General features: G+C 43.0%; 1 protein-coding gene across 1 annotated transcript in view; it reads left to right on the top strand.

The window, feature by feature from the left end:
* The window catches only part of LRRC2 (leucine rich repeat containing 2), a 103,059-nt gene that overhangs the window by 17,094 nt on the left and 60,541 nt on the right, over nt 1–25,424 (top strand). The window contains exons 3-4 of the mRNA XM_090038574.1: nt 7,864–8,074; nt 23,628–23,784. Coding sequence (XP_089894700.1) covers nt 7,864–8,074; nt 23,628–23,784 — 368 coding nt within the window. The remainder of the gene's footprint in view (nt 1–7,863; nt 8,075–23,627; nt 23,785–25,424) is intronic.

Below are 25,424 nucleotides of genomic sequence, written 5' to 3'. Positions count from 1 at the left end.
CCTGACAATCTGCACCCCAGGGTACTCAAGGAGCTGGCGAGCGTCATAGCCCAGCCCCTGGCACGGATCTTTGAAAAATCCTGGCACTCTGGTGTAGTGCCTGAAGACTGGAAGAAGGCCAATGTGGTGCTGATCTTTAAAAAAGGGAGGAGAGTGGATCCGGCTAACTACAGGCCCATTAGCCTGACTTCTATCCTGGGGAAGATCCTAGAAAAGTTTATTAAGGAGGCCATCCTTGATGGACTGGCCCAGGCTAACATTCTAAGGGATAGCCAGCATGGGTTTGTTGCCGGTAGGTTTTGTTTGACCAATCTCATTTCCTTCTATGACCAGGTGACCTATCACCTGGACAAGGGAGAAGAGGTTGATATCATATATCTTGACTTCAGAAAAGCTTTTGATCTGGTATCCCATGATCACCTCTTGGCCAAACTGGCCAGTTGTGGCCTTGGCTCCACCACGATCCACTGGCAGGGAAATTGGCTCCGTGGTCGGACCCAGAGGGTTGTGATTGATGGCAGTCACTCATTGTGGTGCCCTGTAACCAGTGGGGTCCCTCAAGGCTCTGTCCTGGGACCGATACTGTTCAACATCTTCTTTAATGATGTGGACATTGGAGTCAGGAGTGGACTGGCCAAGTTTGCCGATGACACCAAACTTTGGGGCAAAGCATCCATGCCAGAGGACAGGCGGGTGATCTAGGCTGACCTGGACAAGCTCAGCAAATGGGCAGATGAGAACCTCATGGTGTTTAACACCGAAAAATGCAAGGTTCTCCACCTTGGGAGGAAAAACCTGCAGCACCCTTATAGGCTCGGCAGTGCTACATTGGATAGCACTACAGAAGAAAGAGACTTGGGGGTCATCATTGACCACAAGATGAACATGAGCCTCCAATGCGATGCTGCGGCTAGTAAAGCGACCAAAACGCTGGCGTGCATCCATAGATGCTTCTCGAGCAAATCCCGGGACGTCATTCTCCCCTTGTACTCAGCCTTGGTGAGGCCGCAGCTGGAGTACTGCATCCAGTTTTGGGCTCCACAATTCAAAAAGGATGTGGAGAAGCTTGAGAGAGTCCAGAGGAGAGCCACGTGCATGATCAGAGGTCAGGAAAACAGATCTTACGATGACAGGCTGAGAGCCATGGGACTCTTTAGCCTGGAAAAGCGCAGGCTCAGGGGTGATCTGATGGCCACCTATAAGTTTATCAGGGGTGACCACCAGGATCTGGGGGAACGTTTGTTCACCAGAGCGCCCCAAGGGATGACGAGGTCGAACGGTCACAAACTCCTGCAAGACCGTTTCAGGCTGGACATAAGGAAGAATTTCTTTACTGTCTGAGCCCCCAAGGTCTGGAACAGTCTGCCAGCGGAGGTGGTTCAAACACTACATTGAACACCTTCAAGAGTAAATTGGATGCTTATCTTGCTGGGATCCTATGACCCCAGCTGACTTCCTGCCCTTTGGGCAGGGGGCTGGACTCGATGATCTCCCAAGGTCCCTTCCAGCCCTGATGTCTATGAAATTTAAAGCTGTGTCTGTGCCCGAATCAGAGGGTTCCGATTTGATTCAGACAGATTAAAGGGTCTCCTGATTCCATTCAGGTTTGGAAATTTGGCCACCGAATCAGGCCAAATCTCTGCTGAATTGAATCAGTGACCGAAGCTTCACGCAGCCCTACTCTCTTGCTGTTTGCTATCTTTGGTAGGGATGAGGGGGAAAGTTTACAACTTGATATCTCTTATCCCAAAAGATTCCAGCAGGCTCTACCTGTTGGATGGACAATATGCTATACCATTAAAAAAATTCTCATTGGCATTTGCTCACTTTTAAATGCTTAAAAGTTAAGACTGCCCAAGCCATCAAACTAATGTTCAGCCATATAGCATGCTATGGATACTTGAAAAACTGCTGCAATGCAGCACTGCCTACTGCCAAAACAAAGGTTGTGCGTTTGGACTGATGGATCTTATGCAGCATGTAATTTGCACAAATGCATGCACCTGGGGGCTCCAAGGTGACAACTGTTCCTCAGCTGCAAATCTGCACAAGAAAGGAGAACCATGGGAAAAGAAGATGAAATAACAATTCTTATTTAAACTAGGGGAGGAAACTTGTTAGTAAGCAATCTTTAAGCTGGAATTTAGCCAAGATCAACAGATTTACCCTTGTGATCTTTTAATAACCCAAAGTGGTCAGGGTTCCAGTTCTAAATCTCATCCAAGAAATGAAATCCCCACAAGTATATGCTGGGTTATTTTTTCAGTACTGATTCTGAGAAAAGAGTATGATCTAATGAAATACACCTCTGCCTAAAACACTTGTTTTCTCCTTAAAGACCCCCTATCCATCCAATTAACTGGATTCATATAATGCTGAGGAAATATTAGCTGTTAAAACTTTTGGAGAAAACCAGTAGTATCTTCTCAGTAATAATTCTGAATTTCTTATTGACTCTGAAGATGTAATTAGTCACAGTCTTCTTTCAAGTAGATTCTTCTTCTTCATTGCTTTAAAGTATAAAATAGTTGAATTTTATTTTTCAGCAATTCTTTGTATAAGCTTCATTCTAAGAACTGACATGACTAGAGAATCTAAAAAAGCAGCTATATCAAACCTTCACATCTGAATAAGGAAAATAAAATATTTTATATGTTTAACCTTTCCTCCCTATAAGGACATCAGAATAATTAATATGTTTGGGGAAGGCTCAGTTTTTTACTGAAAGTGAAATCAGAAATAACTAGAACCATAACATTTAAATATTCAGAATCTGTGCTGTTTCTGTGCTGGCCCAACATTATTCAAACCTGCCCTGTGCTAGCCCCAGCAGTATAAAAAGCTGCCCTGGCAAGAGCTTCTCAGGAACTTCTGGGGGCCCATGTTAACTTGGAAGATACAAATAGGAGATTCTGGGGCCTGGCCAGTTGGTATCTGAGGACACTAGCCCCTTATGCCAGCTGGATTGCTGAAGCAGCCCTAACCTAGAGTTCCCTGCACCCTCTACCCACTGCAGTGGTCTGGCAGTGGGGGCTGTTGCCTGGATATGACCTGCTGCCACCTGTGATAGCATGTGGTCCCAAGGCTGCGCACCTCCCAGACCCAGACAGGGACCACATGGGCGCAGAAGAGGTGTCTGTGTCTCTGGGACAGCTGCCAGTGGGTTGTGGCTGCACAGTTGGCATTTGTGCGGCACTGCTGCCATGTGTGCCCCTGTCCTGTCATCTGGGCAGCTGTCCCCTGGAAGATGTTCTCAGTGTGGTGGCCTGCTTTGAACAACCAAAGCATATCCTCCTGGCCCCAAATAGCCAGAAGGTCTGCTACCTCATTTGCCCTCCAGCTGGGTCCCAGATGCCAGCCCTGAGCAAGCCTCTCTGCCTGGGTCTTGCCACTTGCCCCACTATCAGGAATCCCGGTGTTCCCTATTTAAAAACTACAAATTCTCTGATAAAAAGTCCCAAATTCACTCTTTAAAATACTCCAACATCCATATTCTTGCACAATTAAAACAAAAGACCACGAGAGAGAGAGCATGAGAGAGAGTGAGAGATATCAATTGGGCCATGTTTTATTGCTGTATTTACAATTTTAAAGCAATTTGGAACCCTACCAGTGTCTCTATAATCACAATAAAGTAAATTCTAAATATCTGTATGCTTTTATGTTTGCTGTTGGCTTTCTTATCATAGAAAAATTAGAGCTCCCCCTGTCCCCTTCACAAACCAGGATGTGGGGAGAGCTGCCTTTGCAGCCTAAGATCCTTCCAGCAGGCCTCATCCTGTCTAGTAGCCCGGCACACTAGGGGTGTGATGGGGGGATGTGAGGTTTGCAAGAGTGGGGTGGGAAGAGGTATGGGTGGGTGTGAAGTGTGTGGGTGGGTGGTGTGGGGTTTGCAGGAGGGGTGTGTGGGGGTGGTTTGGGATTTGAAGGTGTGGGGTTTGGGGTGTGGGGTTTGCAGGAGAGGGTGTGGGGATGTGGGGGTGGGGTGTGGGGGTGCTGCAGGGAGTGGGGGCAGAGGATGGGTGTGGTGGCCCCCCCAATCCTGACATCCCCCTACACCACCCCCACCCCCATCCCCAGATGCCCTACATCCACCCCTCCCCGAATGCACCCTCCCACCCCTGTCCCTGCTTGCCTTGGACAGCACCCAGGGCCGGGTCCTGTCGCTGCCTTGCTGCACTTCTGTTTGCCCTGCATGCAAAGGGTGCGTGCTGGGGCAACTGAAGCATGGTAGAGATGCTCTGGCCAGATACCAGAGTGTCTCTGGAGGACCCACCACTAGTTTACCTCAGGAGGACCCACCTGCCCCACTTTTTTTCCACGGGTTATTTTCTGATACCTGGATTTCCAGGTATCAAATTTAGAGGTGGCACTTCAAATATGTAGTACAGGGAACATTTTTTTGTTCCCAGTGTGCCTCTTGCGGCGTCTCTGTTTGAGATGCCACAAGAGGCATGTGTGGGCTCATTTGGATGTGCCCAGTGAGGTTATAGCAGTGTAACAGAAATAATACTTGCTGTTAGGGCTGGATTAATGCATAGGCAAATTAGGCACGTGCCTAGAGCCCTAAGTGAAGAAGGGACCCAGCTGTGCTTATTTTACATGTTATAATTACTGAGTGAAAAAAAAGTCATATAAATATACAGTATTAAGTAGGGTTCATGAATGTGTTTGCCTAGGGCCCACTAAAGTGTTACTCCAACCCTGCTTGCTGTAGTAGTCTGCATATACCTTTTAAAGCCTGCTTCATCAGGGTACTTAAATACAAAATCTCCCTTCATTGAAGTCAAGCAAAATCCTTATAAGTTTGAAGATAAGCACATGTTTAAGTGTTTGATCACTCTTGGACAACTTCATTGCCCAAAAGAAATATTCCCCTTTTCATGTTCTACGTGCAACTGTATCAGCCTCAAGGATGACCAGGCTGGTTCTCTAGAACCATTAAAATGACAGTCATTTCTTTAAAACAAATGTAAAGCATTCAGTTAGGGAGTGCAGAAAAAATAAATATCTTGCTTCTGGATAATAATAAGTTGATATAAAGTAACATTGGGAATTTCAGGTTTGTCATCCTGTGACCCACTTAGCTGTCTGTCCTTGATGAAATTGTGGTCCTGAAATTTCAAGGGCCTTTAAAGGAATACAGACTTTTCAGACTGGAAACTCTTTTACTTTAAAACAGTGGGGGCAACCTTTTGACCCTGTACCCTCCGTAAGCACTACTCCAACACCTTACCCCTGCTGGATCTGCTGCTCTGCTTTCTCCTTTCTGCCTTGTGCTCCCTGGCCAATCTGCTTGCTCTGCTTTTGCCTTCCTGTCCTTTCTGCTGCTGTGCTGCCTATCCCTTCCCTGGTCTGCCATGTGCCACACATAGAAGTTATCCATGCTTCAGGGAATTGTTAACAGTTTTAGAGAGGATTGGATGTGCCAAACAGGCTTGTAAAAGAAGGAAATAAAGATTTTCCTGCATCATTTTCCCATTCATATAGAGGCTCCTTTTCTTTTCTAAAGGCGCACACAATAGCTTTTTATAAGAGATGTCATAATACAGAATCATTTTTATATGAGGATGGCAACCAGAGACAAAGTTAGATCTACTGATCACAAGGATACTAATTTTTAGTCCATTTTCCTAAACATTGTTTAAGAAATAGTGGCAATTCTACACTTTAAAATTGACTAGTTAAAGTTGAATGATGAACCTACTTGGAAAGATCCCCTTGGTCTGATCTCACCTGTAGCATACAAATTGCCAATCGATCCCTACACTTAATGATGTATACCAGTTTATCTACCAAAGGTCCCTGAGCTTTTCCCCCTTGGCATAAGATTAGAAGAGCATGCTGAATAAACTAACCAACCACTGATTTATATGTCATTTTTCTAGGCCAGGAAGGCTCATATTGATTCATTTGCAATACACCCCTCAGGATAGAAGCAATGGTTGCAAGTGATTAGAAAATCAGCCCTTGGAATATATCACGTCTTTATTCTGATACATATTGTACAAAATCAGACATGTTTGTTGCCCCTATATTTATTTACTCTCCAGCCATATGAAATGTCTGAGTGAGGTCCTTAATCTGGTGAACATGAGATCATTTTTAGTGACTCAAAAGAACAAAATCTCAGAAACTGGCATTAACCTTCTGTGTCAGTTTTTTTTTTCTTTGTTCTTATATGCATGCTTATTTTCTCACTAAATGTGTAACGATTGTATTTACCATTCTTCTGAGTTCAGAAACCAGTTTGCTGATATTTTTCAGTGATTATATTAACAGTGGTTTGGATTTTCTTTATTTAAATTTAATTTTACTTGTCTAACAATCTACTGTTGTCTGTCTGGATTTGTATTTTTCACATTGTATCAGTAAAAGTGATAGAAAACAATAATTCCTATTTCATTAATACTTTCATTCTCATCGCAGTGTAAGGAGTTAGAGCTAAATCTTCTACTTTTCAGGTTTTTACTGCATAGCCTTGGAACTATACCTGAGCTGGGAGTAAGGACTAGCAGGGAGGTATATTGCCAAGACCTTGTGGCTTGCTCCTGAGCTAGGAATGATGATCCTAATCTCTGATTGTGGGATTTAGTCCCATTTCTGGAATTTCACCAGCTAAAAGTGAAGCAGTTGACCACTTCCTTGGACACCTGAGTAAAGCAGGAAGAGTAGTCCAATGAAGTTTTTATTTTGGTGGCAGAGAATGAAGTAATTCTATGGTGGTATGAGGCACGAACATAGCAGTAGCATCTAAAGCGAAGCTCTAAATCTAGGATTTCAGAAAGTCTCCCTCCTTTTAATGGTTCAGATCTTATTTTTCTTGTTCTTTCCCTTTTTTTCCCTTCTGGGATTTATTTTACTTTTCTCTGCACACTTCAACTCCCACCCACCTCTTGCACAACAAAACCAAAAAAAGCTTTTATAGTTAATTAGCTTCACTCACTGCTAGAAAAAAATTAGAAACAACATGTAGGTGTCTAGAATCTATTTTTCTTACAGTGTATTAAAGTGGTATTTCCTAGATTTTCTTAGTACAGCCTTTGTGACCTCTCTTCCCTAAATCTCAATTTCACATTGTTTGCTCCTTGTTCTGCAAGTGATGTCTGGGGTTTATAGAAAGGCTCATCTATATAAGAAATTGCATCACTATAACTTGAAGTCACTTTTAAACATGATACTCAACTTTCTCATATAGATGTGTCCAAATTAATATTCAAATTGAAATTAGCAGGCATGAGACAAATTTGACTTCCATCTTCATGTTTTAGATTTTATAGACATTCGGGCTGGAAGGAACCCTGGAGGATCATCGAGTCCAGCCCCCTGCCCCAGGCGCAGGAAGTCAGCAGGGATCATAGGATCCCAGCAAGATGCAGTACCTGACAATTTCAAAAGACACCCCTTCTGTCTTTTTGATGAACCCAATCTCTTCACTTGAATAAAAAATGTCCAGAAGAATATGACCCAATTCTAACTATTCCCACAGTCAGTAAAATATATGTATCTGCAGTTGCAAAACTTGGACATATTTTCAGGGACATTTAAGGTGTTCATTATATTCATACATTTGTAATTTGTTGAGTATGAATCTGTTCAAATTATTTCCTGGATCAGGAACTTCACGTGCATATTTCCTGGGCCAGATTGTACTGTCATGTGCATAAAAGATCCTGCTTAACGTTACCATTTAGCCTTACAAACCCAAGCACAGTTCTCAGGCCAGACACTTTTAATACGGCCCATAAGCATACATTTTAAGATTCATCCAGTAAGTATATAAGAATAGCAGCAAGGACTTCAAGCTTTTGTACTCTCTTATTTTAATAGATTCACAGGAACTTTTCCTTTGTACAATTTCAGGATAAAGGAAGAATGGAACTTCATGCTAGAATGCAGAGAGAAAGGAATTCCACAATCCAAATACTTAAAGAATGGTTTTGTAGATACCAGTATGGAGATTTTGGATAAAATGGAAAAGAACTCTCAGCTCCGTAAGAAGCGTGCTTTGTCAGATGCAGCAGACAAAGAAAGAAGCAAATATATTTTTCAACTTTCTGGTGAGCACTGGACGGTAAGTTTAGTCTGATCGTCTTTCTGCAGTATTTGGCTGATGAGCATAGCACTGCAAACCCTGATGATCTAGCCTACTGTGGACAGTTTTCAGCTGCATTAGTCTTGACAATAGCATTCGTTTTTTTCCTTCTAGAAAGAAGTCATTATAATTTTAATTTTAAAATGTATTCATTTTCAATTCTGTACTAACGTGTATAACATTCACCTCTGAAAACCAGTTATAAACAACTGTAATACTGTAAGAGAGTGCCCAGTATCCACATCAGTATCTCAGCCCCCCTCTACACATAACGCTTAAGGCATGATAATTAACCAGTTCATCATACTGTTGTGACTCACCTACACATTCAACCAATGAGTGTGGTGATAAAACAAGCAATAAGCTACAAAGTTATTCCACCACAAAAGTGTAATAAGTTTGTAGCATGTTCTAATCATGCCATTAATTGAATGAGGGACCAAGTGCTCCCCTGTGGCTGGGAGCCTCATCAGCTCCCAACCACAGGGATGCACCACCTGCTGATAGCCCAAAAGCTGACAAGGCTTGTGGTGGTGGCAGTTCCCAGCACTGTCCTTGTTGTGAGCCTCATCGGCTGCAGGCCTCACAGTGGGCACAACACTGCCCCCCCCCAGCCTCACTGGCTGCAGTACTTGCAGTGAGAGCAGCACCATTGGCTGTGAGGCTGGCAGTAGGGGGCAGCAGGGAGAAGGCTGCTGCCGCTGTCGGCCCCACACCTCACAAGGCTCACAGAAGGGGCAATACTTTCCCCACTGCAAGCTTCTTGAAGTGTGAGGATCACAGCACCACCAGCAATGTTCTCCTGCAGCCCCTGCTATGAGCCCCACACCCAGCAAACCTATGTCAGCTGTGGGGCTTGCAGTGGGGGCAGCATTCCCCATGCTGCCCCCCACTGTGAGCCCATTAGTTGTGGGGCTTGCAGCAGCAGGAGCTAGTGCAGGAGGGATCCAAGATTGTGATCCCGGGTTCCCCATGCACCAACTATAAGGTGCAGTGTCCTGTAATTGCACCTCCTGCCATGCACGTGTGGCATGGTAGGCCGTGCAATTGTGTGGATCATGCATTAGATCCCATTGGGCCTTTACCTGCATGAGTAGAGGGGCCCTTATTGATTGTCCTAAGATTACGAGATGATAACAACACCTTTGTTAGCTTGTTCATGTCTTTTCATACCCAGAAATCTGCTTGCTTGGCTTAAGAGTGTAGATACCACTTTGTTCTGTTTGCTTAAAACTAAATCAGTAGCACTACTAACCAGTAATGGCCTGGTGGAAACAGTACTTGACACGGCTTTCTGTGAGACACCAGCTTAGAAGTAAGATGTGAAACAGAGCTGGTCTGAAATTTTTCTTGAAAAATATTTAAAGTTATTTTTGTTTTGAGAACATGTTGAATTTGATTAAGCTTCTTTTACAACAAAGTGAAATGAAACATTTTAAGGCAAAAGTAAAAAAAAAAGATAGAATATTTCATTTCAAAATGACTTTTGGAAATGAGATGCATCATTTGTAAATAAGAGTGAAAGTAAAAAAGTTCCATCAGAACAAATTTTCATTTAATAGTACATTTCCAAAAAATATATTTGATCTGTTTCAGAATTAAAATAACTTTGGCAGAATTTTTCAGAACAGTGTGTCACATTCCCAGTCATCTCTAGTCCAGAGTCCACTTCCTCTACTAATGCCCATCGCTGAAGTGACAGTGTTCTTTGCAAGAGAGGTATGGGTATCAGCTTCCAAACTTCTTATGCACTGCCAATTTTGAGATCTGAAACTGATATGGTGTAGTGTGTCCTACTTTCACAACCAGCAGTAATTCTGTCTGTGTGTGTGTATAAATTCAGAAAACAGCAATTTATCAAGCTCCTTAGATTGAGAGAGAAACCATTTCTCCTGCCAAGGGCTAATAGAAAAAAACAGTTATTTTGAGGTGTATGTTATTAAATCAATCAGATGCTTGTAAGTACATAAAGCAGGCATAAGAAAATTAATCTTGATCACTGACAACTCTTATGAAAAACATTTGGAATGCTCTTAAATTGCTTACAGACAATGAAAAGATTTTTAGGCAAAGCAGATTCTAATTAAATCCAATCCACAAATATAAAGGAGTTTCAATTCCTTGTTGTTGTTGTATGGTAGAGCTGCTTTTAAAAAATGGTCAAAATATTTCATGGAGGTTATTCCAAATGTTTTGGTCTTTTTTCATTGACATTGGAAGTACACCGATACATTAATCCCATATCAGGTTGGGACCGATATAAGAGAAATTGACAGTATCAGCAATCGGCTTTTTTTGGCTGAGGTGGCCAATAATGTCACTGATAAATGTCCCATGCATGTGTGTAGCCACAGCACAGCATGTAGGTAGCCAGGAGCACAGCTCAGCAGCTTAGAGAGCAGCTAGGTCCAGCTGGTAAGTCTGTGGGGAAGGGGTATGCGGGGGGTGGAAGATTAAGGCCCCCGTTGTGAGGGAGGGAGTGGGGCTGGGGCAGGAGCAGGCACTGCACAGCTGGGGTGGGGCATGAGATGGAGCCACAGGCAGCTCATCGGGGGGCATTGGTGGGGGTGGCTCCCAATGCTGTGCACACTCTGGGAGGGCACGGGGGGCATGCACCCGTGGTGCCCCTACATGTGGGGTGTGGGCAGGTTGCTGGTGTTGGATGGGGCCAGGGCAGCGCTGAGCTCTTCCCAGCAGGGGGCTGGGTCGGGCTGTGCTGGGGGTGGGTGGTGGTGATGGGGAGGGGAACTATGGCAAATTTTGGGGTGGCTGAAGCCCCCCCTCCCATAGCACCCTCCCAGTGCTGCCATTGTCTGCCCCAAGCTCAGCCTGGCCCAGCCCCTCACTGGGGAGAGCTTGGTGCAGCCTGCCCTTGTCATGTGTGCAGATCCAGGGGCACACCCTTCATGATCCTCTGGGGTGCATGCAGTGGCAGAAGCTACAGCCCACTCCCCATGCCCCGCTCTTCATGCCCCCCTGGATGAGCTGCTCATGGCTCCATCCCATGCTGGCTGGGTAGCACCTGTCCCAGTTCCACTCCCTCGCTCACTGCAGGGGCTTCAGTCTGCCCCCCGCCATGCCCCTTCCCTCCTTCCACCCCTTGGCTCTCCAAGCTGCTCGGCTACATATTGCAATCAGATCAGTATTGGCCGATATGGCTTGTTAAAAATCGGCACAAAAAAATCTCTATTGGGGCACCCCTAATTGACACACAGTTATAAAACTTAGAAATGAGAGGAGACCAGTAAGACACTGGATGGTGTTTGAAAAAAAACAACCCAAAAAACAAAACAAAACAAAAGAGCCCCCCCATGTATTTAGTATACAGTAGAATAGAAAGTTGAAAAATTAAAACATCTCTGTTTACTTGTAATGTCCATAAAATCAGTTTTTTTTGTACCTTTTCATTAATATAGCTTTTCAAAAGAAGCAAAAATGCAGAATGTCTCACACATCCTTGCTCATCTTTGTTTCAGCATTGTTCCAGTCTGACACCCCAAAACATGAAAGGTGCATGTCTCTGGCAGCTGGGGGGGCATAGCTGTGGTGGCGGGAGCGGCAGTGGTGAGCTCCCGCAGATGCCACCAGCATTGTTGGTGGTAACGGGGGTGGTGAGCGCTGACCATGGGCCGGTGACCACCCACAGGCGCTGCCAGCAGCCGTGGTAGCAGCCAGGGGAGATCATGGACTGGCGATGGGGTGGCGACTAGCACCTTTTTGCAGGGGGTGCACGTGCACTTGTGTGCACCCCCTACATGTCACCCCTGCCCCAAAAATATTAAACCCAGGGGAACTATGAATTTTAGAATAATATCTGTATAGTGGTATTTGTATTTGTGTTAATCAGTCCTTTGAAAAAAGATTGAAGAATCAAGCATTTGGTTCTTTTTCTACCTTAGACATTGACTTGATACATGAGATTGGGGTTAGCCGCTTAATCTGTCTGTGCCTTGTTGCCTATCTGTAGATGGTTAAATTATATTTACCTATGTCAAAGGAATTATTTGAACTCTAATCACAGAATTCATTAACATGTACTTGGAGGGATAACTTTGACATAAACTAAGAATAATTGTTTGCTTGCTTTATTGTAAATTAATCTGTGATCCATGCTTTTTGTCTGCAAAAATACCCACAAGTATTTAAAAGAATTGGGACACTGACAGAGAAAACTTATTTTAATATTGTGAATTGAAGATCTGCTCAGCAATGCTCATGTCCTCTAGGAAAGAGTTAATTTTCTGTTCTATTACTAAAATATATATTTTTAAAGATAGACAGTGGTGATCATAAAGATTATACCAGCTCACTCTATATCCTTTCATCTCATCTGCTGCTTTCAAATCCTGGTACAGCCATCAGGACCTAGAATAATTTATAGGGCTACATTGTCAAAACTCACTGTACTTATGCCCCCTCTACAAAGTAGTGCCCAGATGTAAACATGCATTAGTTTGTACAGATTATGTAATTGAAAATGCAAAAAAAATTATTTATGTGCATGCTGTCAGTTTGTATGTGGAAGTATCTGTTTACATATGCAGTGAGCCTCACAGACAGTACTGCGTCAAGGAATTTTGGTGTATAGATCCGGGGGACACCCCCCCAGTCCTTGCCCGGGAGCGCATGCAGCGGTGGGAACTGCCCTCCCCCCCCATCCCCACACCGCCCCCACCTCTCCAGACAAGCCACTCGTAGTTCTGTCCCAGAACCTGCCCTGGCTGGGCAGTGTCTGTTGGTACCCCTTTGCTTTGGCACCCAGGGAAGTTACCCCACTCCCCCACCCTTGCTATGGCACTGCTTACAAATATGTCCATAGGATGTCACTGTGCACAACAAGGAGTTGATGAATAACTGCTTCTTAGTTTTACACATCATTGAAACCGAAATATATTAAAGGAATAGGGAGATTGCCATGGCAAGCACTTGAAAGTTAGAAAAGTTAGAAAATACCAGATCTAAGGTTACCTGTGCACTCTTATAGGAATCTTATTAGTATGTCTTCCTGATAGCTGCTCCTTTACAGTTGGCAAGGGCAGGCAGTGCAGCACTGAAGTGGCTGGGAGCTGGAGCCAGAGCTCTGTGCACTGGGGCAAGAGCTGCCTGGCTGAAACTTTCTCCTGGCTTAGAGGAGTGCAGCAGGAACAGGAACTGCCGCTGGAGGTGAGGGAACCTCAGCAGCACACTGGGAGCAGCCCTATCAGTAAGCTATCTGCATTGGCTTGGGCCAGGCTGGTGGGCATGGGCTGGAGTGCAGCACAGCCTGTTGCAATCAGGGCTTGGGCCCCATGCAGAGCACTGTGAAGATAGCCTCAGACCGCACCACCTGGGCATACTCTTCTGTGTGCGCCCCTGACCCTTCCTCCCTCCCCTCACCCCGGCCAGCTTCAAGGACCTAGCACCCAGGCAGGGCTCCCCCCCCACACCTCACAGTGCTCTGCAACCCTGCCCCATGATCCTGGCCCCACTCACCCATCTCGCGCCCAGACACCAGTCTCTAGGTTGTATTTACACTATGGAGGCTGCTGCCACTTTAACTAAAGGGGCAGTACTAGGCCAGCTGAGTCCCCTGGAGTGGATTCACACCTAAAGAACCACCTCCTCCATTATGTACCTCCAGTAGCATGCAGGTACTCCTCACTTAACGTTGTCCTGGTTAATGCTGGTTTGTTATTATGTCACTGATCTATTACAGCAAATACTTGTTTAAAGTCGTGCAATGTTTGGTTATAACATTGTTTGGCTGCCACCTGCTAGTAGGTAACTACTGTGAAGTAATCGGATTCACTTAACGTTGTTTCACTTAAAGTCACATTTTTCAGGAACGTAATTATGACGTTAAGCAAGGAGGCTGTATGTGCATAGTTAGTCCCATTTAATATGATGTTTCTCTACAAGCCAAGCTCAACAAGCTTTTTTTTTGGTTACAAGAACAGAACAAAAGCCACTTATGCACCAGAGGGTCTGGACTAGGTAGAAAGATGTATGTGAAACTCTTGCAATTGATCAACAGTAGAATGATGTACTGCTTTTACGATACTACTCACAAGCTCAAATTTGGGCTCAATCTGCAGACGTGAAAAAATGCCTTCTCTTCCTTTTAAAAAAAAACTCTCAAGTGAAGCCTAATGAAAGAGAGTTGCATAGGTCATTTAGACTATTACAACACATGCTTGTATCAGTTGCCTTGCAGAGAATGTCAGTCAGTTAAGAAAACACTCAGGTGAGATTCTTTGAAACTTACCATAAACATACAACTTGAATTTAGTAAATTCTTCAGAGGTAGCACTTTCTATTAGAACTGGATGAAGACAGCCAAAAGTAATGCTATGAATATTCAAGTGAATATTTTAATGATTTTTCTTTGACTCTGTTCATGCCCTGTGACTGTTTGCTTTCTGTGAATAACTAATGAAGGAAGTTTATTGCCAAGAAGGTTAGTGGAATCAGCAACTTTTAAATGAATTAAAAAAATATTGAAGAAAAGTAAATTTTGAAATTGTGACTGTCAATATTAATAATGGAAATTAGTTATGCTCTTCTAGAAAAGGAACAGAAAGAGATGCTGTCTATTCTGCTTTACAGCAACTGAGATTGTGGACTTACGTATCTATAGTACGTGCCCAGTAAAAGCAGCTTCAGTGTCAAGTGTGCCCTACAAATTGCTGGCAATTTGCAAATGAGCTACCGTCTAAGTATTATTCATAAGAAAATATTGACCTCCCATTTGAACAGAAGAAAGAGATGAACTTCCCAGAATAAATAATTTGTTACAATTATTTCCCTACTTTTGTTTGCTCATTGTCTCTTTGGCTCAGAGAGAGAGTACTTCCATTTATTATTCTCACTTGCTAGTGACAATGAGTTATCTGTCACAATAGGAAACATTTCTTTAAACGAAATCACCATGGTGAACAGATAAAACGCACACCGTTTTTACATCATCACTTTTTATCCCTAGAGTATGCCTGAGATTGTGAAATGTCTGATTTGGTTAGATGGGGTCTGACTCAAAGTTTGGAGCAAGTTTCAAACTTTCTCAAGGTTAAGGGGAATGTTTAGATTTAGGGTTTTGGTTTAATTTAATGGGATCAATCAGAAAGGCTTCTCAAAAAAGTTGACTGTTCTGATTCAGAGTGCTTATACAAGCTCATGTCTGGTAAGTGGATCCTTCTCCTAATTAAAGGTACTAAAATTAACAGTGAGTGAATTTGGGTATTTATTGCTTTTAAATGGCCCCCCCCCAAAAAAAACAAAAAAAAAATCAGAGTTTGTGATATTGTTTTGCCGTTTAAGGCAAAGACTGGTTATTTTCCAAGTGCCAGTCTTCACGGAGTAATTTATCAGCAGCCTGCCAGTTTCAGTGTGCTGACTGAAGATTACAAAAGAACACCAGGGAATCAGAGAGTAAAGCAAAGAAAGCCTGTGTAAATTTCAGTATCCATCACTAACTAGTTTGTAAACCAAGTGAAATATCACATCAATTTATGTTTTAGCAGCACAGACAAATGCATTGAAAAAGGAAAAATGCTGAAAAATAGCATACTGTCACACAATATTAGCTTGTTTGTCTGGTAAATATTAACACTTGGTAAACTATAGGAAGTTTAGGCAGGGGAAACATAGAAGTCTAGACAATTAATGGAGGGCAGGCAAATTCAGACATGGTAGAGGTGGGTCCAATTATGTTGAAATCACATTTGAATTTGGCCACATCATAGCATTAGCTGACTTCCTACCCTTCGGGTGGGGGGATGGACTCGATGATCTTCTGAGGTCCCTTCCAGCCCTAATGTTTATGAAATCTATTAAATTAGAATATGCAAAAATATCCTATGGCTAATAAAGCAACCTTTAGTCCATAAGGACAGATAAATGAAAATGTTCTAAGCCTTGCTGATTGATCCCAGACAATGGAATTGATACCTAAGTTTATTACGTATCTAAACCTCATTTATTATTTCATCAGTTATGAAGGAGACTGGTGGTTTGAACTGTGTGTGGGAGAGAGATTATAACATGTAATGAGGAAAAAGATCTTGCCTGATAATCTTTTCATTCAGGGTGAAAATCCTACCCCCTGTAAAATCTATAGGAGTTTTGCTATTGGATTTGTCCCAGTTTAAGATTTCATCCTCAGTGTTCACTTTGGTCAACTAGGAATCACAAATATTAAGAGAATATGTACGAGGTGGAAAGAAATGAAAAAACAAAACTAGTGGAAGAAAAGATTTAAACCTAATTTTCCCAATTCTTGCTTATTACCCTAACCAGGGGTGAGCTAAATACTGCCTGCAGCATGGATCCGGCCCATGGAGGTACCCACCAATTGACTGGATCCAGCCCAAAGCTGCCTCCATGGTGCTCTGCGTGATGCCAAGTCCCACCTGGGGCAGCCTGTGCTGAGCTCCTGCCCTGCACCTGCTGGCCTGGCCCTGGCCTGCAAGCACAGCTGTAGCAGGGCACTAAGGTGCCAGCTACTGGCAACAGTAATATGGGCTCAGCTGCCAGTCACCAGGGCAGCACGGGTGCAGGTTGCTGGGGCAACCAGTCTGGTCAGCTGACCAGAAGGGGGCAGGGCCTGGCCTATATAAACAGCGCAGGCTGAGGCCATAGGCAGTTCCCCTCTGGCTGCTGAGGAAGTAGGAGCTCTGTGGAAGCCAGCAGAGGAAAGAAGCCTGGTGGCCTTAGCAGCTTCTGTTGGGAGAAGACTGGAGGAGCGGGCGAGGCTGTAGGGGTGGAGGAGGCCTCATAGGAGCTCCCCAGCAGTAGAGGGGGTTCCTGGCGCTGCACTCTGGGGTGTCCCGACCTCGGCCCCAGTGTGGGCGATTATTGGGAGAAGCCCCAGTGGGGCATAAAACCTGAGAAGGTGGGTTTGGGGCCAGGTAAGGCTGAGGCCACCTGAGCCCCATTGTGAGAAGTCCAGTGGGCGCAAGACCTAGAGAAGGGGTCTGGGGGCCAGGTAAGGTCAAGGCCGCCTGAGCCCAATTGGGGAAAGCCCCAGTAGGGCATAGGACCCGAGAAGGAGGTCTGGGGCCAGGTAAGGCCGAGGCCACCTGAGCCCCAATTGGGAGAAGCCCCAGATGGGGGCGAGCATGCGCTGAGAAGGGTGAGCGTTTAGAGCGGAGAGGAGCCCCCAAGAGGGCGAGGGCTCAGAAGGGTGAGCGTTTAGACCTAACAATGTCTGGGACACCTGAGAGGCTTGGGACGTGGTATAAGGGGTGGTAGGAGTCACGCGTAGCCTGGTGACAGGAGTACCCAGAATCAGCGGCATACAGGGTACCGGCGGGAGTACGCCCAGGGGGTACCATGTCCAAGGGGGTAAAAGGCAGCCTCCCTTATAATACTTTCACCATCAAAGTCGTGGCGGGCGAGATAACAAGGGTGCATGGACACCCACTTGGCTCGGTAGGGGGTGCCAGGAGAGATCATGGCCACTCCTGGGTCCCCACCCTGTGACAACAGCTTACCAGTGTGGCCACACTGGGCAGGCAGAATGGGTGGAAGGCAGCTGGGAGTTGGAGCTGGAGACTGGCATGCTGGGACAGAAGCTGGCCAGCTGAAGCTCCTTCCTGGACTGGAGTGGCATAGCAGGAGCATGAGGAGGAGCTATTGCTGGAGGCGAGTGGAGCTTACCAGTACCTGTGTGGTTGCAGCAGGATCAGCACTGCCAGTAAATTGGGTGTGCTGGCCAGGACTGGGCCAGCAGGCCTGGGCAAACTCTACACGTGCCCTCCTGTCTTCTCCTCCCATCTCCTTCCCCTCACTCCTGGCCAGCTTCCGGGACCTAGCAACTAGGCAGCCCACCTGCCCCCACCCCGGGGCAGGGGCAACCCTGTGATCCTGGCTTCGCCCACCTGTCTCACTCCTGAACACTGCTGTCCATCCTCTATGGCTCCATCCCACATAGGAAGTTTTGGTGAGTATTTGTGGCAGCAGCAGGAAGGGGACGGGGTACTGACCTGGCACACAACAACTCATTAAAACTCTTTATGTGGCTTCCTGGATCAAGGCCTATAAAAAAGGAGGAGGGTAATTCTCATCTCATGTGTGGGAAGAATTCAGGAATCAGGTAGGTTATAATGTACCATGCAACCAATATCAGTTCTTGGTTAAGCCCTTAGTTAAATGTTAAGTCCTTGGGTCTTAGTGTCATGCCAGTTTATGAATTTTTGTTCCCAGAACCACAATGACCTCTCTCCCTCAGAGAGGAAAGCTATGCCTTTCCTAAGATTCAAAAACAAAATTGTCCACTGGTTTGATTACAAAGTAGAGTTATAGTCCTCATCAACCATCACAAATACATTAATGAAGCCAACAGATGAGTCTCTGACACCAAAATACTATGAAGAATTTGGGGAAGATCCCACACTAGAATTTGCTTTGGAACTGGAAAATGTCATCAAATCCTTCCCACATGAGCTTCAGGAAAAAAACTACTTCCACTTGTTCCCCATTCTCCCACGCCAGGAACTTTCGATATGCTCCCAAAGATCTATACATGGGGTAACCCTAGCAGACTCATCATATTCAACTGTGGTACCTGCACTGAGTGTTTCTGGGATACATAGAAACTGTCCTGAAACCACTTGTCAGTCAAAGAGCAAATTTTCTACAAGATATCACAGACTCTTTCAATGGAATCAAGAACGTCAGCCACTTCCCCAAGAAGGCCATACTTGCAGACATGGAAGTTATCAGTCGGTACCCTAACATCCAACATCATGAAGGCACAGCTGCCAGTCTGAAATATCTACAAGAACACTGGAGCACACTCAGGTTTGCAACACCATGTTGCACGTATCATTCTCTTCATCTCCAACCACAATAATTTCACTTTCAACAACTGTCACTTCCTCCACACCATGGGCAGCTGGAAATCATTCCACAGATAAGCCTATGAACTTTACTTTATCAATCTAGTGGATACAAAAAATCACGAACTAAATATAGACATTGGATTTATAACACATTATAACCTGCCTAACATCTGACTTCCACTTTTTACCAGCTATTCTTATTCCTTTCCCCACCACCCTCCTGTGTCTCATCCTCTGACTACAGCCACTTTCATTCCTCCTCCCCCCGCCACCTGTCTCTCACCTACTGACCACCTCAATTTGCATTTTAACTGACTGACTTTCTTCCATACTACTGGCCTCTGGCTGCTTTACCACCCCATTCAGGAAAAGCACAGACCATCTGCAAATGCTTCTTCAGCTGGACAAAGGGTGTTTGTGCCTGAAAGCTTGCTAAGAATAATTTTTCTAACTATTTGAGTTGGGCTAATAAAAGATATTGGATTTACCCAAATAACCTCATCTGTTTTTATACAACAAAGACACTCCAGTAGGAAAAGAAACCATATATCATCCAAATACCCTGCTACAATACAAAAAGAAACCCCACTGTGATCACACAACCTTGGTGGTCACCTACTGCCCCACACTGGAACTGATCAGAAGAATTAGTAAACAACTAATTAAACAAGATCAGAGCTTGAGAGAAGTATTCCCAGCCTCTCTGCTCCTGGCTTTCAAGCAACCCCTTAACCTTGCCCAACTCCTCATCAGAAGCAAATTATCCAACAGACGTCAAGTGGAACGCAGCCTTGCCTCAGCAAGAAATGCTTTACCTCTCAACACATCTCTACTGCTGGAGATCAGCAATCAACACACCTCACAACCATCTCACAGAATCCATAAAGCCTATACATGCCTCTCTCAAAATGTGCTATATCTGATCCAGTGCAGCAAATGCCATTGTCACAACTATGTGGGTGAAAATAAACAATGACTACATACCAGAATGAACTCACAGAAAAAAAATATAAAGGGCAGAGAGACACCATTAAGACAGAGACACCACCTCATGTTCAATGAAAATCTAACAAATACCTTTAAAAGGCAAACTTGGGAACAAAAATTCATATGCTGGCTTGACACTTAAGAACCAAGGACTTAACACTGATATTGTCTTTATGGCATATTATACCCTACCTGATTCCTAAATTCTTCCCATGTATGAAAGATGAGAATAACTCATCTCCCTTTTGATAGACCTTGATCTCCTAGAAATCAACTTTTCTTCTGTTAACTATTTGTCTACTACCCCTGGAAATTTCCCCCCTTTTCAACTGGTTTTTATTATATTGTGCTGGCTTTTACTCCTCAGGCCTGAAGAAGCATGTCTTGCTTTCAGAAACTCATCTAACTCCATCCCAACTATGCAGGTAATCCTATACAAGATGTTATCTTAAGAAAACCTTGCCTCTCACATAGTTCCTGGACCATCATGGCCACACCATCACTCTAATGCTGCCTAAACACTGGGGCACCCAAATGCTTGTTTCTTTAGTCACAGTTCCTTTTTCCGAGCTTCTCTTGGTCTGGTACATCTGTGTGTTCCTCCATCACTTGAAGTTAAGTCTCAATGTATCTCATAAAGTGTGTGTGTGGGGTGGGGAGGAAATCAAAAAAGAGCTGAAGAAAAAGCAGTACTAGTTTGAACCATTAAGATTTATTTTTGCAACAGAAAAATGTACAGCACATAATGTTGGAGGAGGGGGGGAACCACCTCCATAGGAAGCTGGAAAGATTTCTCATTACCAGCCCTGAGGCAATTCAGACATTTTATTTTCTTTTAACTGCCATAAACTGACAAATATATAAGATGGATCACAATGTAACATACACCTAGTGGAGAAAATGAAGAAAAAACCCCCAAAATGATCCTTATCAAAAAGAAAAGGCAGGGAGCAGGAGGGGGAAGAATTACATACACATTTCTATGTATATAAAATCATGGAATTAAAACAACATTGTCATTCCTTGCCAAAAGGAAATAAAAAGGAAAAAACCCAGAACAAGCAAACTCTAGCAACATGCCCAGCATTTCAATTTCTCCGTTTCAATATTCTTATCTAGGTTAAGATGTATAACTTAGCTGCAGAGAAGTGGCACTATTCTTAATGCTTAATTGGTAGGAAACTTTTGAAATATGTGACCTTGTTAATATTTTAGGGAAATTATTGAATCTAAAGGAAAGCTAAATTTCTTAATCTTGTATACAAGTTGTAATTGTGGCCACTGCACTGAGAAAGTTATTTTTACTATGTTAACGTTTTTTTTTCTTTAAAAATAATTTTATACAGGGAGCATAGGTGGAAGCTATTAAATCTCATTTTAAGAGGCAGAATTAGTCTTGTAGAGAAGATAATACCACATCAGATAGATTATTTATTCCAGATGTTACTGGTGCAGAGTGATATAAAGTTTAGGAGGAAGATTGCTAAATTATATGTTACTTTATTAAGTGGAGTTGAAAATTCTCCAACCTTTATTTTTATCAATTGAATTTTGTTAGGGAAATGTTTAAGGGTTGCATAGTTCAAACCAAGATGTATGGCTCAAAACTGTCACCCAATTATCAGAACAAATTTAATCTGTTTTTAAAGGCTTTAAAATGGTGCAATCCCCATAATTTAGCCAGCCTGAAAGACATGGATTAAACTCAATGGAGTTTCAAAAATTACCTCAAAATCAAATTCATCCTCATGTATTGGGAGTAATTTTGGATATCTGGGGTGAAAAGGTACCTGTGAAGATAAGACAAGGATTGTTTCTAACTAGAGCCCTGTTTAGAAACTGAAAGGACTAAATCCTATTTCATTTTACCTGCCTCCCCCTCCTCCTCCTCTTCTCTGTGTGTACGTGCTAAAAGCTGCACTCACTAAATGGCATGGATGAACCTGTGTAAGTAAAGGGATTCAATCTTAATGTTCTAACCTGTCTGGAGCTAAAAGAAAGACATGCAGTAAAATTTTCAAAAAGTAGCTAAGTGACTTAGGAGCCTGAATCACATTTTCCAGACAGTCAATGGGACTTCAGCTCCTAAGTGTGCTTAAGTCACACTTAGGAATGTAAGGGTGCCTATAAATGTGCGGGGATGCTATTCTGACACATTGTAATTACAGCGGATCAGAGCATGCTAATTAGCACACTCCAGCGGCCTCCACATCTTGTGTGTTCAATGTTCCCACACTTTAAAATGGCAGTGGGGACACTTCTTTTACTAAAGCTCATTCGATGAGCTTTAGTTAAAGCACCCGTCACCATTTTGAAGCACAGGACACTGAATGCACAAGATGTTGCAGGTGCTTTAATTAGAGTGGCCCTTGGAACTACTGTAATTAAAGTGCCTGTCCCCCAATCCCCGGAGCACGTGTAAAGATGCCCAAAGTGGTTTAGGAAATAGAATGTTGGTACTGCTGAAAATTATACCCAGGATGTTGTCCTGGAAAAGGGCATGCTTTGTTGAATTGGGGTCTCCAACTAGACTTTTTTGAATTCAAAACAGAAATAGCTCAACATTGAGGTTAATATGGAAACTTTAATTAACAGTATAACATGCTAAGTACATGTTTTTAGTATGGCAAAATGTTCAAGTCTGAATGCCTGAAGCAAAACATCTAAATCCACATCTGGACTGAAGAAATGAAGACACATGGCTTCATTGGGCAGGGGCTCAAGCTAAAAGCCAGGATGTGTTAGAGCAGCCCTCCCTTCCCTTCCAGTGAATTCAGGGGGGTGTGGCCAGGCCCTGGCAGGACAGGAAGGGAGGGTGTTAGAGCAGCCTTCCCTTCCATTCTAGTGCTGAGCTCAGAGAGGGGGTGTGTGGCCAGGCCCCTCCTCCTCCCTCCCCATGCAGTGGATTTTGGAGAACACTTACATTTTATGATGGCAGCATTCTCAGTAAATAGCTGTTGTTAGCTGAAGAAATAACCCCTAATCTCTCCCAGTTTAAAATCATCACTTCCTCCAATCAACCATTGATCACCACTGTATCCTGGGCAGGTCCTGTCGATTGCATTGTAAGAATCACCAAGCAGCTTCTCCAAATTTCGGAAGTTCTGGAAAGCGAAATCACATTTTCCATTTGGCTGGGTATGATAGCATCCAAACCTTCCATATGAAGGTCCTCTTCAATTTCAACAGTGTTTGCATGGACAAATCCATCTGAGATCAATGTGAGCTACCTGAGTTTGCTAAAAGGAAAGGACAAAGGATCATAAGTGATGACCTTTCTGCAGTTCTCTGGAAATCTGTTCACATGCTAATTTTTAATTCCACTGCAATATTTGCAAACAAAATGCTTATCATCTTGTTGCTATAAAACAAAAAATGATTCTGTATTATGCACTGCAATCCCGTTAATCAAGCCCATTGCAAAAAATACCACGAAAGACAATTTGAAAATGTCTGAACAGGAGTGGTCAAACAAGCTGACTGTTGCTGTTAACTAGTTAAGGATTCTGTGCAGGAAAGGACGCGCCAGCCAGTGGTTTGGAAATTGATCATATCTGGTTGGGCCATGACAAACTCTTCTTAAAAGAGAAAGTCTTAAAAGGGCAACCAGTGTGAAATACAGAAATTAAGTACTGGCATAGGCATTATCCTTCCTTTTATTTAGGAATATATTTACATACATTGGCCCAATGCTCTTGAGTTATGTAATCTAATTTCATTTACAGGAATTCCCAGATTCATTGAAAGAACAGACACATCTGAAAGAATGGCATATAAATAACACAAAGATACAAACCATTCCAGCTTACATTGCCTTGTTTCAGGAGCTGAAAGTCTTGGAATTATCAAAAAACCAGATCACGCATCTCCCAGTTGAAATTGGTATGTTAATTTGTATGTAGCTATTTAAGCTTCTTGGTGGTAAAATGTGCAAATGCATGGTGTTGTGTTGGCATACATGTACTACTTATTGATACTGGTCTCTACCTACAATATCTTGTACTTCTTCCAGTAAACTGTACTTTCTGGGGGTTTATCTTTTTAAAGTTATTTGCTGAATTGCATGTGATACTTTGCTGTTAAACATGGCCCAAATACAGGAAAAATTGATGCTCATCTATTAAGAGGTTAGGGTAGCCAAATTGCCTTCTGTTGTGTCATGGTTTGTTTTCAAATGACTGGGGAGTCTGGCTCAAAAATGGATAGTATTTTAAGTCTCTTGGTAGGTTAGCAACAGTATGAGCAACATCTCATAAAGCAGCCTGAAACCAGTGAATTCATGCCTCTCCGGCTCCAAAAAGTGTTAAAAAACATTAGTTACCAGAAAACATGTAATACATAATTTTGTATTAAACTCCTTTTTAATCCACTCATGTTACTTAACTAGGAAATAGATCTGCAAATGGAGGGTGGGCAAAAAAACCTAAAAGGGGATTTTAATTCCTTAGCCCTTACATACTTTGGCTTTTATTATTGTACATTTTTTAAAATTCTAAAATTGCCTGGTTCTTTTGTTGTTTATAGTAATCTCTCTAAGTTTTTTAAGTCGTAACCTGTCTGAGAGATTCACTGCACTTTAAACAAGAATCATTGTTGAAATTGGTAGTATCTTTGAAAAAGAAAAATCTCTGCTACTCCAGCCTTCACTAACACATTCTCCCACTCTAGTAGTCTGCTCTTCATACTGTATCCTTTGGTAACAGACTCATGGTTTCAGATTCATCAATCCCTTCTTAGGTTCACTCCTTGCGTATGATTCATAATGCATATAAGTAGTCAGTATATTAATTCAGGGTAGGAAAAAAAGCCTCTGTCTTGGCAGCTATCTATCCCAGACCCTTGGTTCTTTTAATATTCTTATCTAGAGTCATGGTACTTTGAAATTACTATGTTGACCTTTTGTTTGATAGAATAAAACCGTTGCTTTTTATTTATTTATTTTCTTATGTTACATTTTATACAGATAATTGCTTGCTGACTTGAAAAAATATATTTTATGGCGTGCCCGGCAGTTAAATACTCAAACAAATCATATACAAAACAGAAGCAGGAGTTAAAAGATGTAAAATAAACACTAACTATTTAATCAGTACTTTGACCTTAGTACTGACATGGATCATTAGTCTTATTTGGCTGAAGAATTCCACCAGAAGGCAGTGGAGAATGGGAAAAAAAATATTCTGAAATTAAATTCTGTCTGAGGGAATGTGAAAGGAATGGAAAATGTTAGTTCCCCCAATTTAACTAAGGACGTGCTTTCCTAGACTACCAAGTACCATGCTAAAAATTGAATACTACTTGACCCTTTGATGCAGTTAAAGACCATTTTTTTTCTTCATTTTCTTGTACTACTGGACTTTAACTGAGAAACTAGTCCTTAAAAGTAAAGCTAGTTATGAAAAGAAGTAACATTTGTTTCTAGCAAAAGACTTGAAACTAATAATCCTAGCATGATCTGTTCTCTTTGGAGCAATTATTTGAAGGCCAATCTTGGGAAAAGAGGATAGGTTTCAAATACGTTT

The sequence above is a fragment of the Crocodylus siamensis genome, chromosome 3 (assembly GCF_052110815.1).
Source record: "Crocodylus siamensis isolate JL-2025a chromosome 3, ASM5211081v1, whole genome shotgun sequence".
NCBI lineage: Eukaryota > Metazoa > Chordata > Crocodylia > Crocodylidae > Crocodylus > Crocodylus siamensis.
This window is presented reverse-complemented; position numbering and strand designations above follow the sequence as displayed.